This window comes from Augochlora pura, chromosome 7 (genome assembly GCF_028453695.1).
Source record: "Augochlora pura isolate Apur16 chromosome 7, APUR_v2.2.1, whole genome shotgun sequence".
Lineage (NCBI taxonomy): Eukaryota > Metazoa > Arthropoda > Insecta > Hymenoptera > Halictidae > Augochlora > Augochlora pura.
This window is the reverse complement of record NC_135778.1, coordinates 26,850,374-26,868,474: the sequence shown is the minus strand read 5'-3', so window position 1 is coordinate 26,868,474 and position 18,101 is coordinate 26,850,374. Positions and strand designations below refer to the sequence as shown.

The following is an 18,101-nucleotide window of genomic DNA, read 5'->3' as shown; positions in this document are numbered from 1 at the left end:
ATTCTTCTAATTGATATCGGACGTTATTTATCGTCGGAATCTCTTGCCGAGACGTCGCAATCGTTCGCGGTACCGCCGACGCTGTAATTGGGTTAATTACGCTGCACTCTGATCCAATTATCGAACCGGCACATTCATTGTTTTACATTCTAGTCGATCATGTCTCTGGAACATCGTCGAAAACGCGAATTTCGGACGATTTTTCTGAGTACGCAGGAATTTATCACGGAATATCTGCCGTGTTAAAGATAACAATAGGGACACTTATAAAGGATCTAATAGAATAATAGAATAAAAATAGAATCGTAAAGGATATAGGATTTTCGATTAACAAATATAAATCCATTTGGGGCTAAAATCTATATGAAAAGAATTTTATCGAATAATTGAACTAGTTTATTTGCTTATCGCGTTTAACATTATTAATTAGAATTCTCAAGATTATGAAAACGATCAGCGAACGATCGTTGCGCAATGTTAGTATAATTCGCGTAATCGTATATCAGCATTGTCGTCGTATCAGCGAGCACGCGAGCCGGGGGAATCAGCGCAGGAAATTTTGCAACATTTGCGATGTTAAGTAAGTTTCAACAATTTCGATCGTGGCTCGGTACACGATATGCACGAATTTATGATACATATTTCCCGGCGGCATTTCAGCATAGTAACGCAGCGCGACCATAAAGCCGGGCTCGTTAGGGCGACTAGGATTTTATGCACCCATTCGATGCACTCGTTTTATGCGGCGGCGCGGCTCCGGATATTTTTATTCCCCGTCCGCGAGGATTTAGGTGGACGCCGCGCTCACGGCTCGCGCCGGCTTCAATTCCGGATTATGGCTTTTTAACGATCGACGCGGGCCCGGCGGATCCTTGCCCGATCCAAGCGGATAGGGATCAGCGTGAATCAGTTCCGCGGCGGCTATTTACATGACCGCGGATGATAGATTTATCGGCGGACTGTCAAGAGTTGTCTCGCGGAGACGAGCAACGGGTCGGCAGATCGTTGCCAGATCTAAATGTCACGGGATTCACACAGGCATTACGCGGCCGAAGGGATTATATCACTGGTTGCACACCGCCACTGCGCTGCGTGCAGATGCGCAGAAAAATGCTGATGGAAAACCAGCTGACTGCCGCGGTTGCAGCGCCGAGGCGCCTCGCCGCGTTCCAGGTGGCGCCATGGGTAACTCCGCTGCCTAAATTGCCCCCACTTGCGCCTAACTTCACCAAACAGTGTTAAAAAGACTGTATACTCGCTATTACGGTATTAAAAAGACTGTATACTCGCTATTACGGTATTAAAAAGACTATACATTCGCTGAAACAGCATTAAAAAAAGACTGTATATTTTTATAACAGTCAATCTTCCATCATTTTTAAAATAATTTTTAATATTGACACTTTTACAATGTTCTTGGTAGTAGGAGGCTACTGCACAGTTTTACCATGACTAGGATATTTTTATAAATTATGGGGAACTATTTTTGTGTCATTTTTCATAGCATGGAACTGTGGTAAATTTTTTTAGAGTGCTAAGTATTTTTGTAAATTAACAGTGACGATATCTGAGTCATTTTTGGTACTGTTCTGTAGCTGTATATTTTTATACAAGCCTAGATATTTTTGTAAATTACCAGAGCTCATTTTTATGACACTTCTAGTGACATACAGTAACTTTATATTTTTATTATCACGCTCGTATTTTCGTAAATTAGCACGGGGATCATTTTTGTGACATTTCTATTATTTTACTACAGCTGTTAATTTTACCCTCTTCAGAGATGAATTTTTGTAGTAGAATCTATTTAATTAAATAGTACGATTTATTTAATTCTTTTTTTTTTTTTACTGAGGGACTCTGTGGCGTATAGTTTTTTAATTGATTCTCATTTTCTTTACACTTAGAATAATCATAATTTTAACTGGTTAATATATACCCAGATGTCTTTGTAAATTAACAGTAAACATTTTTGTTTAATTTTTTATAAGATACAAGAGTTGTACATATTTATAAACGCGTAGGTATTCTGATAAATGAAATGACCATTTTTGTGACACCTTTTTAAACATATAGCAGCTGTACATTTTTACACAGATGACAAATTGACTTTCCGGGTTCTCGGAATAGTTGCACAATTCGTGGTAACGCCGAGAATTATTGTAAAATTGAGGCAATGGCACACTTTGGCAGGGAATGACGAACTGTTAAAAATCGGTGTCAAAAGTGGGTGTCGATAATAGCGCGGAGGAGGCTAGAAAGGGAAAGGAGAGAGAGAGAGAGAAATGGAAAGCGTGTGGACCCCAGGTGTCGGGATTCCACCGTAGAAATCGAAATTTTATACGCATCATTCTTTCGGTACAGTGCGCTTAATCGTCCACGACCGAGATCCTAGAAACTCCGCGGCCTTTTTCCTCTTCTTTTAGAAACTGCCAACCTGTTGACCGTGGATCTTACATTAGCCGCGGTGCCGCGTTTCTGAATTTCGTCGATCGTCAAAAACCACCGGCGGAATTGTTAACGAAGCAATTAATAACGAAGCGTGTTCTCGCTAAAGAGAATTTTAAATGAAGCGAAACTTTAATGAAACGAATTTTTGATGAAATTAATTTTTGACAAAGCGTTTTTTTAACTGTTCAACTTTCAACTATTCGAATAAAATAAATGGCACAGGAAATAATTCGAAGAATACAAGGACTCTACACGAAAAGGAATAGTAGCATTATTCGTACAAATTTAAACGATTTAGGTGATATAACAGAATGAATATATGTTACAATAAATTTTAATATTTTAGTTATGCTAAAAATAAATCTGTAAAAATAAATTTTTATAAATAAATGAAATTAAACCAGTTTATACTGGTTGAGGTTGATCTTTAGGTCGATGAGGTTTAATTAAATTGAGATTTCAATTGAAGTTTTCAATCAGGTAGAAATGAGTTGAAAATAAATTTTTATAAATAAATCTTTGAAAATAAATTTTTATAAAGAAATCTTTTTCCCTTCTTTATATTAATTTTCTGCTTTCTCTTACGCTTCAACTATTTCTCAGCTTTCCTTCTGTTATATTGCCAATATTAATTATCTTATTCATAAAAATAGCAACGTTTCTGTATACTGTATTTATGGAAAAATGTTTCGCGATGTTATTACGCGGAAAAAATCGCGAGATTCAGGTTCAGTCGATTCCGGGATCGAACACCTTTCGGTAGACTGGTAATTATGGAAATCGAAGCGAGAGACCTCGATCGCAAATATTAGATTCGCGAGATCGACAGGATCCGGCAATGAATCTGATTGGACAGCTCGTATTCACACCTGGTGGCCTCGGCCCACAACTGGCCACTCGATCGCCAATCGTTTCAGTACCGTGTGACATTCTATTTTATTAATAATCATTTCGCTGACCGTCAACTGAAATCACTCCGCTAATAAATGAATCTACGCTCGAACGCGACAATCACGATCCCTGAGAAATATTATAATTTTAATAATATAATATTGACCCTCTTGGTACCAAACAACGATATATCGTCGTTGGCTATTATTGAAAAGATAGTTTTCTTAATATTTTTATTAAACAACAATTTCATTTCTTTCTTCTTCTCCCTTTTTGAATTTGTTATTTATTAAGCTTTTCAAAATTCTTACAATTTCTTTCCGAAACTTTATCAAATTTCGTCAAACTAGTTTTAAACTTTCGCTCAGATATAGACTCTTTTGGCCGGTACTAAGAGGGTTAATATAATTATTTACTCAATAGTTGCACCTTTACTAGTTATGACCGTTTTAATTTACAATAACTGTTCCTTCATTTCGTTAGTGTTACAATGGTTTCAGTTTTCAACTTTACCTTTGTAAAGTACCTTTTGAAATAGCTTTTTTTGATTAACATTGCAACAGTTTATAATATGACATAATACAATTAATTCCTCGTCTTTGTCCCAATGAAACAATATTATAAATGTTACAATAATGTTGGTTTCTCAAAGGCCAGGAGTTTCATCAAAATTATCGAATAATTACGGGCCCGAAGAACCGTTTCGATTAATGCGCTGAGCTCGCGAAAACTAATTAATTTAAATCTGGGAAAGCGTTGCAAATTATGAGGATAATTTATGAACTTTCAAACGAGATAAGACCGGCCGGAATTTTCGGCTCGGCGTTCTGGTGGAGCAGCTCGGTGCGTGTCGATAGTTGCCCATAATTATAACAGTAACTGGTGTAACAGGGTTCCCCTGGGCACAGTCGTTGCGCAAACGCATAAATTAGACAAGCAAATTACCCCCGTGGCGGGCACGCAGCCTTTTCTTACGGTTGCCCCCGTGACGTGAAAATCATTTTCTCCTCCGTGACACTTTCACTGTCCGCGGACCGCCGCTACCGCCGCGCTCTGACAATGACGCCTCTTCTGTTGCAGTTTTCTTGTCCATCCTCAACCTCCAGCATGGCTCCGTGTTATGCAGCGCGGGGGAACCTGGCGTGAGTATAACGAACAAACGTTTCAATTATTTCTATCATTGCACGTGAGTTCGCGTTCTCGCAATTTCGACTCGAATTTCCCGCCTAATAATAACAATAATTATAATACTAATAATAATGACAATAATAATAATAATAATAATAATAATAATAATAATAATATAAATAAAATTCGTAAATATTTCACGTTTTACTCATTTTCACAACACGTGTTATTCGACAAATTAATTACTTAGTCAAACATGTCCGATACGTTCGTTCTTTTTAATTTAACACTCGAGAGGTTTCGATAAATTAATCACTTTGTTACTGGCACGGAACGAGTAAGCAAACGATCGTACAACAGGAGAAAACGTACGCGGTCGAGTCACGTGCGAGACACGCCGTTAGAGAATTATTACGCGGGAAATTTGAAGCGAAATCAAAGGAGCGCGATCTTACGGAGCGATTCGATATCTGGATCGTGAATCTAATTTAATTACGTTTATCGTGAATCAAGTATTTGGACTTCGACAACCTGCCGGAGACGAACTTCTCGTGTCAGGGAAAGGTGATTGGCGGTTATTACGCTGACGTCGAGGCTGGATGTCAGATGTTCCACGTCTGCACCATCGGTCAGAAAGGTAACTCAATGCTTCAGACACGATTTCACCACTAATTAGCTCGCAATCGCCACCAATACGCTTCGTCTTTCCATAACTGAACGTGCCGGCGGATGGGTTGATCGGGACCCAGGGACACGCTCGCTTCGATCCTAATCGGTCCCTGAATTAACCCTTCGTTCCTCGGAGCATGATTCTATAAACTCTATAATTTGTTTCTTTAACTCTTCCCGTATCATTTTCTTCACAGTTGCAAAAATAATTAATTATTAATGTTACATGATTATATATTAATATTATAAAATAAATTTATTATAATATTAATATTATGTAAATGAAGGTAAAAGAATAAATATTTAATATATATGATTAAGAATATTTCAATTGACATAATTTCTTTTATTCCGTGCTTATATTTACTCGAATACTTAAGTATTAATAACAAGGGATTAGAATTTTATTCCAGTTTTAAAGAACAGAATAATATCTATACTTAATAATGTGTTACTAATGATTTCCATCGGGAATAGGATTCGTCAAAATACGATAAGGGGTTAAAAAGTTTCATTGTGCAGTATGAGCGGTCATCTTAAGCTTTCAATAATAATGTATATACAATAAATCAAAAATCTAATCTTTCGCAGCCCTGACAAAAATCTGTTCCGTTCGAAAAGGTGTTAATATTAGGTTGGTGCATATGAAATGTCGGATGTTTAAGTAAATATATAAAACTGTATATTTTGTTTCAAAAGCTGTTGATTTAATCAAAATATGGCCCGTTTGCATTACTACACCTTTTTCAACGAGATTTAAATACGGAAATGCCTGTCTTAAACAGATTCTGATTTTTAGAATTAATAAACTCTGATATGGAATATTTGAGACTGTCTTCGTTTATACACTATTCAGCCCGTAGAAACTGTCCCAAATTTTTTAAAATAGTGACAGTCGAGTGGCAAAAGATCTATCATATTTTATAAAATTTTCATAAAATATATCTTACTTCATTTAATTTTACAATTGTTTTGTACAACGTATATGTAGTTTTCATGGGCTAAACAGTATGTAAATGGAGACAGTCTGAAGAAATTCCATACTATAGTTTATTGATCCGAAAAATCAGAATTTCTTGAAGACAGACATCTATGAATTAAACTCGGGTTGGAAAAAGTGTATTGAAATAAATTTAGTAGAATTTGTATTTGATATAGGTAGAAATTGAGTAGAATTTGATTAAATCAGTAGCTTTTGGAAAAAGATATGCAGTTTTATATACTCGCTTAAAAATCCGATATTTCATATGCACCAACCTAATATATTTTTTAACGTACCGAATGTCTCGGGTCCCCGTCGACCCGGCCGTCGCGTCGGTGGTCCAGGTGTTGAGCAACGTGTTAGAAGGGCAGAGTGGATAAAGCAGATTTCTCAATTGAACAGCGCGATGAATTGGCGTCGTATCCGACTGAAAAGTCACCAAAGTCAACCGGGAGATCGGTTTCTCGTGACGCGCCGAAGCCAGACACTCTCGGCTTAGGTCAGTAAACGTTCCTCGACGACCGTGACATTCTCGGCCGAGTGATCTCTCGATCGATTACAAAACTTGGATCGGCGCTCGCCGGGCCCCCGGGCGGACCTTTCGATCATTCCATCGGCCGATCGGCCGATTTGTCGAGACGCGACGCCCAACGCGAGCGTCTAATTATCGATTCTAATTGTCGCGACACCTGCGAGATCCGATCGATATATCGCTGACGGAACTTGCCCCCTACGATCTTCTGCCACCGACGATCAACCGGTTCGAATATTATATTATAAATCTCGATAATCCATTCCATAACTTAATAAATAGCAGTTATTCCACTCAAATGATTTCTCCTCTAAATCGTGTAAAAATCTTGGTTTTAACTTACATAAAATCATTACGTATGCATAGTTAATTAGCGTAACATTTTGTGTTTTTATTTTTGTATCTTACGCGATTACCATACAGCATAGAAAATGATAATAATAATTAAAAAGAACTGCCACGTTGACATGAATACATTACACAATGTCGGCGAGATCATAGCATAAAGGGTTAATAAAACTGGACGTGATTAAGCCGCAGTGACATTTAACTTTTTACCCCAAGGTTGCCGGCTCCAATTAAGAAATGCTCAGACATTTTTATCGTACTGTAAAAATAGGTTGTTAATGTTTTTTCGCGTGGCGCAGAGTGCGTTAATCAGGGACTGATTCCGGTGTTAAATCTTTTGTCGGTCGCGGTAACGAGGCAGTTTTCGCCGCCATCTGCCGACAGTTATGGCAAGAGATAGAGGAACGATGTTGCGAAGTAGATGTTTGGCGATTAGCAAATGTAGTAGCTACGTGACCTAGACGTTCCGTGAACGATGACCCTGAAGAGCATCCCCGAATAATGAGCCCGTCCTTCACCACGAGACTTGGTTTCAGACGAGATTATGGACATAAAGTTCCTCTGTCTGAACGGGACCGTCTTCGATCAGGAAACCAGGGTCTGCGAACGCGTCGACGAGGTCGACTGCAGCAAGAGCGAGCGTTTCTACAACTTGAACTTGGAGCTTTACGGCAACAACGCGGTCACTCTCAGGTAGGCAGATTTCCCTAAAATACTTCCTCCGAAGTTTAAAATCCATTCGCATGAAATCGATCGTATCAGTCATCCATGCTACAGTAGTTTCTCTTCGAGCAAGACCATGGGTCACACTCGACCCGCGACAACTTCGGCTAAACAAACATACAATTGCTATACTTCTTAGCAGCATAAGTCCCAAGATAAACGCTTTTTTCCGGTTGTCAAGACGCCGGGCCACTTTTGACCCGAGCGTCGCGGTAACCGGGATCAGATAGCCGAGAGCCAGCTTTCCCGATAGACACTTCCTGGGCCAACGCACCCATTTACCAGTTCGAAAAACGGGTTCACATCGTGGTTCAACGTTTTCCGGTGTCAATCACACGTCGCACGTAACTCGGGTCCCGAACGACCGGCGGATTTATCTCTAAACTACATTGTATTATGTATACAAAGTGAAATGATCATTACGACCCGGCGGATTGGCCAGCTCCACCTGTCGCGCGGACTGTTTATCCGCGACCAGCGTGGACGTTCACCCCAGGGTTTCGTAAGGACCAGAACACCGATCCACATACCAGCGCGACTTTCGTGTCAGCGCGACAGCGAGTAGCGGCGTGTGGCGTGATACAAGGGGGGTCGAGAGGCGTGGACTGAACCGCGGGATTGCGTGCGCGACGCCGATTTTTTGATCGATAGGCTCTCTCGCAGTTTTCACTTGTTAGCGTCACGCCTGTCGGCCGAATTACACGGTCCAACGGCGTTACTTTGTTGGCAATATGTCGGCTAAATGTTGTCTGGTCATGGCACCTGGTTGATCCTTCTTTAATCCCATCGGTTCTGTCGTCGTTAATCCTCTTAGACTTCGTAGACGCTCGCTTATTGAAGTCGCGAAGTTGAAAGACCCGAAAGATTGCCTAGCAGACTCGAGTAGTTAGAGTGGTAATTAAATAGAAAGTCTGCTATCTTGGATAGCTTCGAAATTCTAAAAGCTTCCTATACCAAGTTAAAAGTACCTTCTATGGCTGAAGAGGCTAATTGGTGGCCCTGTTTGCAGCTTGCACGAGAACAGCGAAGACGACATCGACCCTCTGGACTCCATAGACGATCATCCTCAACGAACGACGTCAGCCAGACCGGTTACGACTTCGACTACGACCACGACTACCTCGAAGCCCAACAAGCCATCCACGACTCCAACTTCAAGCACCTTCTCTCACCCCACTGGCTACCCACAGCACTTCCAGCCCCAGCCTCCGTTCCCCCAGGTGCACACCAGTCAGTCGAAGTCCCTGTACGACGACAAGAACGGCGGCTACCATCATCAGTACATTTTCCACAATGGCGAGAGGAGCAACAACCAACAAGCTACTTCGTATCAGCTGTTCAGCAACCAGGGCGTCAGTTCGACGACAGTTCAGCCACCCCAGGTGCACCAGATCAGGTTCAGCTCGACGTCGAGTCCGCAGATCATCCACAACGAGCCTTCGACAGTGTCGCCCTTGTTCCACGCGACCTCCTCTACCATCCAGACGCTTCTGAGCAACAGTGGTAACAGTCCTGCCTTGATCAACCCCATATTCCACAATCATGGGATAGCTAGCACCACGGAGCAGTTCGCCCTGCATAATAACAACCCCAGGGAGACTTCCGAGTACCGTGAGAGTGGGGAGCAGAGCATCAGACCATTGGAAGCTGTCCAGCCAACTAGCAAAGGAAAAGTAAGTAACGAAGTTGTTAGAGATTATCCGTTGCCTGACTTAAGTCTAATTTCAGATCTCGAAGCTGACGATCTCTCCGACGCCGTCGGAGCAGCGATCGGTGAGTCAGAGTTCTCAGCAGCAGAGGATCTCCGGTAATTTCCTGCCTACACCAGCCACTGATGAAACTACTATTAGATCGTTCTATCCTACGTTGAGGAGCGTGTCGAAGCCTACGCAGCCTTCTAGGCCAAACATCGAACAGGTCACCCAGCACATCCACGTGCTGCCACCTCTGCCCATTCCCCAGCTGAAGCCCCATCAGATCACCATCAATCTACCGCCACCGGACATCCAGCGGATCGTCCAGAACCCCTCGCCTTTGCTACCTTCTCAGTCCAGAGTGATAGTCACCGCTAAAGCCAGCGTCAGCGACGAGTCCGGCAGACCTCTGAACACAACGCAGTTGGTAACCCTGCCTCTGCCAACCATCCCAGCCAGCTACGACGACTACAAGGAAGGGGACGAGTCTTTCGATCCTTTCTACAGGGATGTCCCAAAGATTCGAAATGCCAGACGTGTCGCGGTTAGCAGGACGTCCTTAAGGATCAAAAGATCGGCCGGTCAGACGAAGAGTTCCATGATGTCTTTCGTCAGGGGCACTGACCGACCCAAGCGACAAGAACTTCAATTAGAAGACATCAAGGCTAAGATAAGGAACCAGGACCAAATTCCTCTAGACGATCATGATACGAACTACACATCCTTTAAGAGGATCCTGATGAAATTTAAGGACATTCTTTTTGGCGAGCCGTTCACCGAAGACATGATCCAAGATGCTTTGGAAGCGAGTAGTCTACAGATGGCTGAAACCGGAGAGATGGGAGACAATGTGTCCTTGGAGGACCTCGAGGTGAAGGCCTCGAAAAATTTCAAGGCCAAGGAGTATGACGATAGCGAGTACGATAGCAGGAACAGCAAGGGTGACGATTCCGAGTACTCTGAGAGCGGAGCGCCTTCGAAACTGCACTCGAAGGAGTCCGGCGGTGAAGAATACGACGATGCTAAGGACAATAAAGAAGAGTCCAAGGACTCCAAAGAAGAGAAGGCCAAGGACTCCAAAGAAGAGAAGGCCAAGGACTCCAAAGAACAGAAGGCCAAGGATTCCAAAGAAGAGAAGGCCAAGGATGATGCAAAGCAGGATTCGTGGAAGAAGCCGGACGCAGACGGCGTGAAGCATGTGGAAGGCAAAAGAGTCATCGACGTCGTCATACTGAATCCGAACGATCACCTGAAGACGAAATCCTCGACTCCAGCGGAGCCTGAAGAGGAACCTACGACGACAGAGGTTCCAGTCACATCGACAACAGAGGGTACCACTGTTTGGCCTGAAACAATAACGAACAAGAAGGATTCTAAAAACACGGATGAAGCTGACGATGAGACTAAGTTAAAGGACGACTCCGATGAAGAGGACGAAGAACACAGCACGGCCAAACCGTCGGAGAATGTCGAAGACAAGAAGAAAGAAGACTCGAACAACGAAAGCAAAGCTCACAGGTCGAAAGACCGAGCTGGGCCGAAGCCAAACGCTAAACGGAAGAGCGCCAGGATAAGGTCCTTCTCAGGGAAAATATCCTCGAGGAAGAAGGACGAGAAGAGCGAGGACATTGAGTGGAAAGGAGAGACAACGACTATGCCAGCTGAGGAGCACACCGTCGAAGAAGACATAGTCTCCACGACTCCGATGGTGGACGTCGACCAGATTGACAAACGCCTCTTTGACTGGTCAGAGTCCGAATCTTCCAAAGAGTTGGACACCAGGGCTGTGGGGCATCGAGGGAAGGGTCATCGCGGTGGAAAGGACGAAGGGATAGCGAAGGATGACAAGAAGGGAGATGCGAATGAGTATGGATCTTTGAAGAAATATGTGGAAGGTTTGGTAAAGGATAAAGAAAATGATGAAGGAAATGATGAGGAGAAGGATGAAGAAAAGGATGAAGAGAAGGATGATGAGAAGGACGAAGAGGAAGATAAAGAGAACGATGGAGGGGATGGCGAAGGAAAATGGGAAGAGAAGACCACAGTCTCTCCTTTAGACGATGAAGTCGAGATGAACCTTTCAACAGAAGAAGAGGAGCACGAATACAAAGAAGACTCCTCTACCGAGAGAACACATGACGAATCCGGCGGTAAGGACAAGAAGATCTCGAACCATGGAAAGAGCCACGCAGCCAAGAAAGGATCCAAACGTGGAAAGAGCATGAAATTCGACACAGTGTCTAAAGAGGTGATCACTCACAGGCAAGACAAGAGTTGGAAGTTCTCTGACGAGGACGAAGACCAGGAATCGTACGAGCATTCAACCATGAGAACCGAAGAAACCACGTCGCACGAGGTATCCTCGGAGTACGACTCCACGGAATCGTTCTACGAAAGCAGTCACGAGATCGACACGGAGAACGAGTACAAGGATACGACCGATTCCACCGAAGCTGGCAACTCTGAAGAGTATTTCACTTCTACGGAGGACACTATCGACGAGGAGGAGGATGAGTCGGTGCACGACCAGGAAGCCAGCACGGAAGGTGTGCTGAAGTACACCGACGAGCTGCCTAAGGAGAAGGAGAAGAAGGAGGAGCTGGCGGACAGCAAGAAGTCTTCGGAGTCTGTGGAGAACACCGCCCACGACTACGTCGACGACAACTACGAGCCTGATAATTACAAGGAGGCCGTTGGCGCCAAGGAGGAGAAGAAGAAGAAGCAGAAAAAGAAGAAAACGAAGGACGAGAAGGACGAGAAGGACGAGAAGGACGAGAAGGACGAAAAGGACGAGAAGGACGAGAAGGACGAAAAGGACGAGAAGGACGACGGGAAGGGCGACGAAAGCTACGAAGACGAGGCGGAAGCTACCACCAGCTCGGCGGACCCTCTAATTGAGAAAGAGGAGGCGAAGAAGCCGAAAGAAGAGCCTTCGACGAAGTCAACGACAACGACGACAGTCAGGACGCCTCCGAAGCTGTTCAAGCCGGCCTCCATCAGGAAGAGCTACACCTACGTCCCTCCCACAACGACCCCCAACCCCGTCATCATAAAACCAAGGATTAGCCTGTTGAACCCCAAGCCAGCCAAGCCTCCTAAGTCCTACAACGAGCTAGCCCCCAAGCCTGTCATCAGGAAGTTCCCACTGCTAACCCGCAAGACTACCACAACTGTCCCCACCACGACCTTCATCGAAGAGGAATGGCCAGAGTCCACGGAAGTGCCAGTGGCGATGACGGAGGCGGCGGTGCCGCTGACAGAGGTCCCTGTCACTACTGCAGAGGCTAGAAGCGAGGAGAACGTGCTGGAGGTGAAGTTGGAGCAGGACAGGGTTCCGAGTGAGTCGATGCAGAAGGACCAGGCTTCGGTGAACAACGAAGGGGACCAGGACTCGAGCCCCTCGGAACAGAAGTCGCCGGCGAATACCGAGAAGGAAGAGGGTACTAGCAGCAAAATAGACAGCTTCACACCTTACCCTGTGGTCAGACTGTCCACCATAGCTTCTGCCATCCAGGAAACCCTGAAGGATATCGAGTCCTCCGCCGAGAAGCCTACGACGAAGACTTACTCATTGATAGATCTCCAGATCATTAGCACGACGGCCCCCTCGGTGGCTAGCATTCCAAGTGAACCTGAGAAGGATGAAGCAACTACTGCGAAATCAGCTGAGATGGGAGCCTCGACAGAGTCGTCTACAAAGGCTCAACAGGACACCATAGAGCTAACTATGCAAAGCCAGCCGATTGAGCCGACAGTTAAGACTCACCAAGACTCGACAGAGACCTCCTCGGTCCCCGAGTCTTCGACTCAGACCACGACCTCAACTACGACCACAACCACGACCACGACTCCGGCACCAACCACGACCTCAACCACGACCACGACTACGACCACCGAGGCTGTCTTTTTCTGGCCCAAAGTACCCGAAGACGTGTCGACGACCTCGCGATACGCGATCCGCAAGCCGACGTTCCCGAAGAGGCCGGACAGCTTCAATTGCCTGGAGAAGGAGATGTACCGCTTCTATGGTGACACCAGGGACTGCAGACTGTTCCACTATTGCTCCCCTGGCTTCACCTCGAGGCAGGTCCTCGACTTCCGGTTCGTCTGCGAGGAGGGCACGGCCTTCGACGAGCAGACCCAGAGCTGCGTGTACGATTTCCGCATGGAGATGTGCCCGAACAGGAAGTGGTAATCGCCGGAGCCTCGCCTGGCTCCTCGTGGCGACGTTGATTTTGGTAACTGGTGAATCCGCGGACTCCCTAGTGTATATTTATATGTAGGCAGGCCCCGAACAAGGGCCCCTCCTTTCCTGAGTATTGCCATAACCTTGTACATGATCATGGATTCACACTTATTAAGATTAATGGCCGGACCTCTTGATCACGGACCACGGAGAGCTGGGGTGCGCGGGACTCGCTGTCTCTCGGCGAGCTCCCGGCGGCCATTTTGCGCAGCCGGAGCTGAGCGCAGGCGATCGGAGTGGTTCCGTTCTCGAAAAACGGCGTAGAGAATTTGTATAGTAATCGTTCGAGGTCGGGTTCGTCTTGGTTTTTTGGAACCGACCGTGCGACTCGGTTGCCGGGAAGGCTGACCTCTTTCGGGTAGCAAAATGGCCGGCAAGCTCCCGAGACTCGCGGCGAACTTTAGGATAAAGAGAGAATCATGGTAGATCGCATAGATCCTGGATTGCTCAACGTGCGCGTTCTTGCGATGCAATTGCACAAATTGTACATTTAGGTTTACGTCGATGTAGAGTCCCGCGCGAGTGTACAGCGAAGGGTGACGGTACCGGACGGAGTAAGATGGTGGCAGGTTTCGGAACGGACTCGCTAAATACTCAAACCGTTGTCGCCCGTAGCGACGATCGTCGTTCTAACCGTCGATCGATCTTCATGATTTCCTGGCGGCCGCTCTAATCATTCCTACCTTCTAGATCATTGTAGATCCTTTTTATCTGTTCGGCGGAGAATTCCCGCGACCTTAGGTCGACGAGCCTGTAAACGCGTGTCTGTGTGTGTCTCGCCGTCGTTCGCCACCCATATCAGGCCTGGGTCGATCCTGACCCGCCCTTGAATGGAGAACATCGTTCTCGCGGCTCTCAGAGGAACGCGAGCCACGATTCCAATAGTTTCGAGCCGCGAGATTAGGGTTTTTACGTTTGGGTCAGACGTAACCCGGTCGTCGCTGGATGAGGGTTGGAGATAGATCCCGCCACAACGGGGCCGCGTGATCTTCGCGCGACGCTGCGGCAGTGATTCTGCGTTCGTGTGAGAAAAATTGATGTCTCGGTTCCGACAATTAGATGAATTTCGTAGTTAATAATTAATGGAGATTAGGCTGGCTCTTATCTACGACAATTTTCCGAAAGATAAAGCTTCCTGCTTCTACCCCTAAATTCTGTTCGAATAAGCATGAGAACAAAATAAATAAGAAAAGGAGGGTCAACTCTTTGAAAGTTGAAAAATAAGGGCCAACTTAACAAATATACATACTTCGCGTAGCGAATTCGTTGTAGACGCGATAGAATCGCTGCAGGCGTCGCGCGGAACATTCTATTTAATTCTAGCCATCGTTGTTACGGGGTCTGGTCTCCGTGCGAAGGATCAAATGTATTCACACTGTTCGATATATTTTTACATGTGAATTTATCCCGCTGCATTTAGTGATTCTTACGTAGATAATGTGATAAGTGATAGATATTATCGATCGCTTGCGTGTACCTCGGTCGTCCCTGTAAATATCTATGTACATCCCCCGACATTCGCACGCATGTTTCGCGTCTCGCCAGAGACCGTGTATTGTAAGGGTCTGTACTGTGTTAAATAATAATTGTATACCACGTGCTAAGGTCTCAGTTTTCATTACCGAAAAACGAAATGTCCTGCATATCCAAAACGCTTCCACGAGTCCAATAAACATTACAAACGATCCATTGAAATCGCTAGGGAAATGTGAACGGTGGCGACATCTAGCGGCAAGAAGCATGCTCGACCCGGGCCCCGCAGCATCTCGGGCAATATAATCTTCTGATTATGGTAATGGACTACTTGGCGGAGGTGAAACTTCTGTCGGAAGCCTTTACGACCGTAATGGTGCACTTTACATAATTAGGGGGTTCGAATAATGGAGAGTCCGTAATGAAATGCTGCCCACACACTTATGTGACTATTAGGCTTTATTACCAAACAATAGTTAAATACGCACATACACTGGCATCCGTGGAATGGTTAACATTTAAGTAATTAAACAATCGTCCGAGACACGAACAATTATCAAAGAAGCAAACGATTGTTTTTGCATCCTCGATCCATTTTTTTCAGCTAAATCAGTCGGAGAAGGTGAACTAGTTCCTGTTTAATGAGACTGTTACTTATAGAATAAATCTAGCAGGTAACATTGCTCAGACTTTTGCAGCATTCTGAACGGCCTGCGCGTGCGCTGCGAGATGCGCAGCCTTCGCATCCTCGACTTCCTGTGTGTCGACCACTCTGCCGTCAGGACCGAGAGGGGCACCGTAGCCGTATCTATAGGCATACGGTATGTTAGAATACGCTAGTGCTCCGTACGGGTACATTCCGACCTTCTTCGCAGCCTCCTGCAAATTAAAACACCGAACAGATTAATTTTAATCCATTGATACTTTCGGACGACTCTTCAATCCGACGCGTAAGAAATACCCGATTGACTATCACAGCTGGGCTAATTCAATTACATCATAATTCAATTTCGCAATTTAAATACATTCTACTTTAATTGTACAGTAATCTAACTACGATGCAATTCAATTATATAATGCGTAATTTTAATTAAAACACGTCGTAGTTTGTAACGTTAATTCTATTTCATTGCAAATCATAATTTGATTGCAATTCTTCTGTAATGTGCAATTTCAATTAAATCAGCTCATAATTCGTAATTTGAATTCCATTATATTGTGATTCATAAATTGAATGTAATTACATTGTGATTCATAAATTGAATGCAAATGCATTGTAGTTTATAAATTGAATGCAATTACATTGTAATGCATAATGTTGATTAAATTTCACCGTAACCCGTACTTTTAATTCAACCATCCCGTAATTCGTAATTTTAATTGAATTACACAGCGATTCGATTACATCGCGATTCGAAATGAATGCAACTGAACTAATTAGAATTTTGTAAATGTACTGGAATTACGAACTGTGATCTCAGTGAACAGTTACAGTGTGAATAATAACGTAATCATCCTAATTGAATTACTTGGTGATTATAACTCGTCGAGCAATTCAATGGTAATTCTGCAGAACTCTGGCAAACTATGCAGACAAATAGCGCAGCCCGGCCGGTTTAGCTTGTCTAGGGTTAAGCAAGTGCAGACAACGGTTCATTAGCCGATGTTTGAATGGTTTCGCATTTTTCCGGGCAATTACCAGTGCGTGAGCAGCAAGATGAGCAGCCTTCGCTTCCGCGACCTCCGGTGTATCGACGACCCGGCCGTCCGCGCCGATGGGAGCGCCGTAGGTAATTGCAGGTGTGTAAACGCGGGTCAAGACAGGCACGTGTGCATATCCCAGAGTGTTCCTGGCAGCCTCGTACGCCTGTGTGGCCAGGTGGGCTGCCTTCGCCTGCGCCACCTCCGGCGTGTCCAAAATTCGGCCGTCGTACGCCAGGGGGATGCCCAGGTAGCTATAGGACACCAGTGGCGCCAGGTAACCTGGTTCCGCCACTGCCAAACTGTAGAATACTGCTAGCACAATCTGCGAAACGGGAACAATGATTTATTTTATCCTGTGTCGAATGGGTGGACAATTATTCGTGGGTTTACGTCTTCGTGGATAATAGAAAATCTGTATCGAAATTGGACAACTTTGAGCTATCATTTCTTCGACAGAGATCATTACAGGATGATGACTTTTATTTTGTTCTGAAGCCTGAAATTTGTACTTTAAGATAAGGTATTTTTATTTTAATTAAGATGGAGCGATATCATTGTAATTATTTAATCAAATATTGCTCAAATATTTGTATCAAATATTGCTAAGTTTGGCATAAGGGTTACTTTGGACTGCTGTCACTTTGCGAATGAAAATCGCAGATTCGTTTTTCTTTTTACGAAATGAAGAGGAAGAATTCGGCTTTATTTTACTGTACAGCGTATCTGTGAAAAATATTTGACTGAAAAAATTTTTTAAGAATTTTAGGTGACCGTATATTTTGTCGAATTTGACAATTTCTTTCATACTTAAACGGCTGCAATTGCGAGAGTGTACCAAACTTAAAATCCACAAATACCATCTTAAAATAGAGATTTCAAGCTTTAATTTAAAAAAAGTTTCAGCATCCTACGATAATATCTCGCAAAGTAATCATCTGTCCAAGCTGGCCAATTTTTACATAAAATCTGTCCGAGCTTTTATTTTGTTAAGGGTTAAAAATTAGGTTCAAACTACAGAAAAAAATCCTAGACCAAGCCTGAATCCAAAATAGATCCTTCCTAAATCCCATCACGGTCTATGTTAGGTCACGGTCAGGTCAACTCGATTTTTCAAGGTGGCTAATTATCCTGCCGACGGCAACGAATTGATATCACGAATTCCAATACTCACGAACGACTTCATGGTCTATGGTGTGGCCGGAGCGCTGCTGGGTGGTAAACCAGGACTCGCCCTAAGGGGTACCAACTGTTATGCCGTAC

General features: G+C 44.3%; 2 protein-coding genes across 2 annotated transcripts in view; one reads left to right on the top strand and one right to left on the bottom strand.

The window, feature by feature from the left end:
• Nucleotides 1-15,252, top strand: part of LOC144472777 (uncharacterized) — a 66,451-nt gene extending 51,199 nt beyond the window's left edge. Inside the window, exons 3-7 of the mRNA XM_078186114.1 lie at nt 4,423-4,484; nt 4,984-5,107; nt 7,538-7,694; nt 8,734-9,397; nt 9,453-15,252. Of these exons, the coding sequence (XP_078042240.1) occupies nt 4,423-4,484; nt 4,984-5,107; nt 7,538-7,694; nt 8,734-9,397; nt 9,453-13,613 (5,168 nt within the window). The 3' untranslated portion in view covers nt 13,614-15,252. The remainder of the gene's footprint in view (nt 1-4,422; nt 4,485-4,983; nt 5,108-7,537; nt 7,695-8,733; nt 9,398-9,452) is intronic.
• Nucleotides 15,253-15,821: 569 nt separating this feature from the next.
• LOC144472242 (uncharacterized) lies at nt 15,822-18,101 on the bottom strand. Its single transcript, XM_078185162.1, has 3 exons — nt 18,013-18,101; nt 16,837-17,163; nt 15,822-16,016 (listed from the first exon to the last, which is right to left on the bottom strand). The coding sequence occupies exons 1-3, from the start codon at nt 18,022-18,024 to the stop codon at nt 15,822-15,824; spliced, it is 534 nt and encodes a 177-aa protein (XP_078041288.1). The 5' UTR covers nt 18,025-18,101.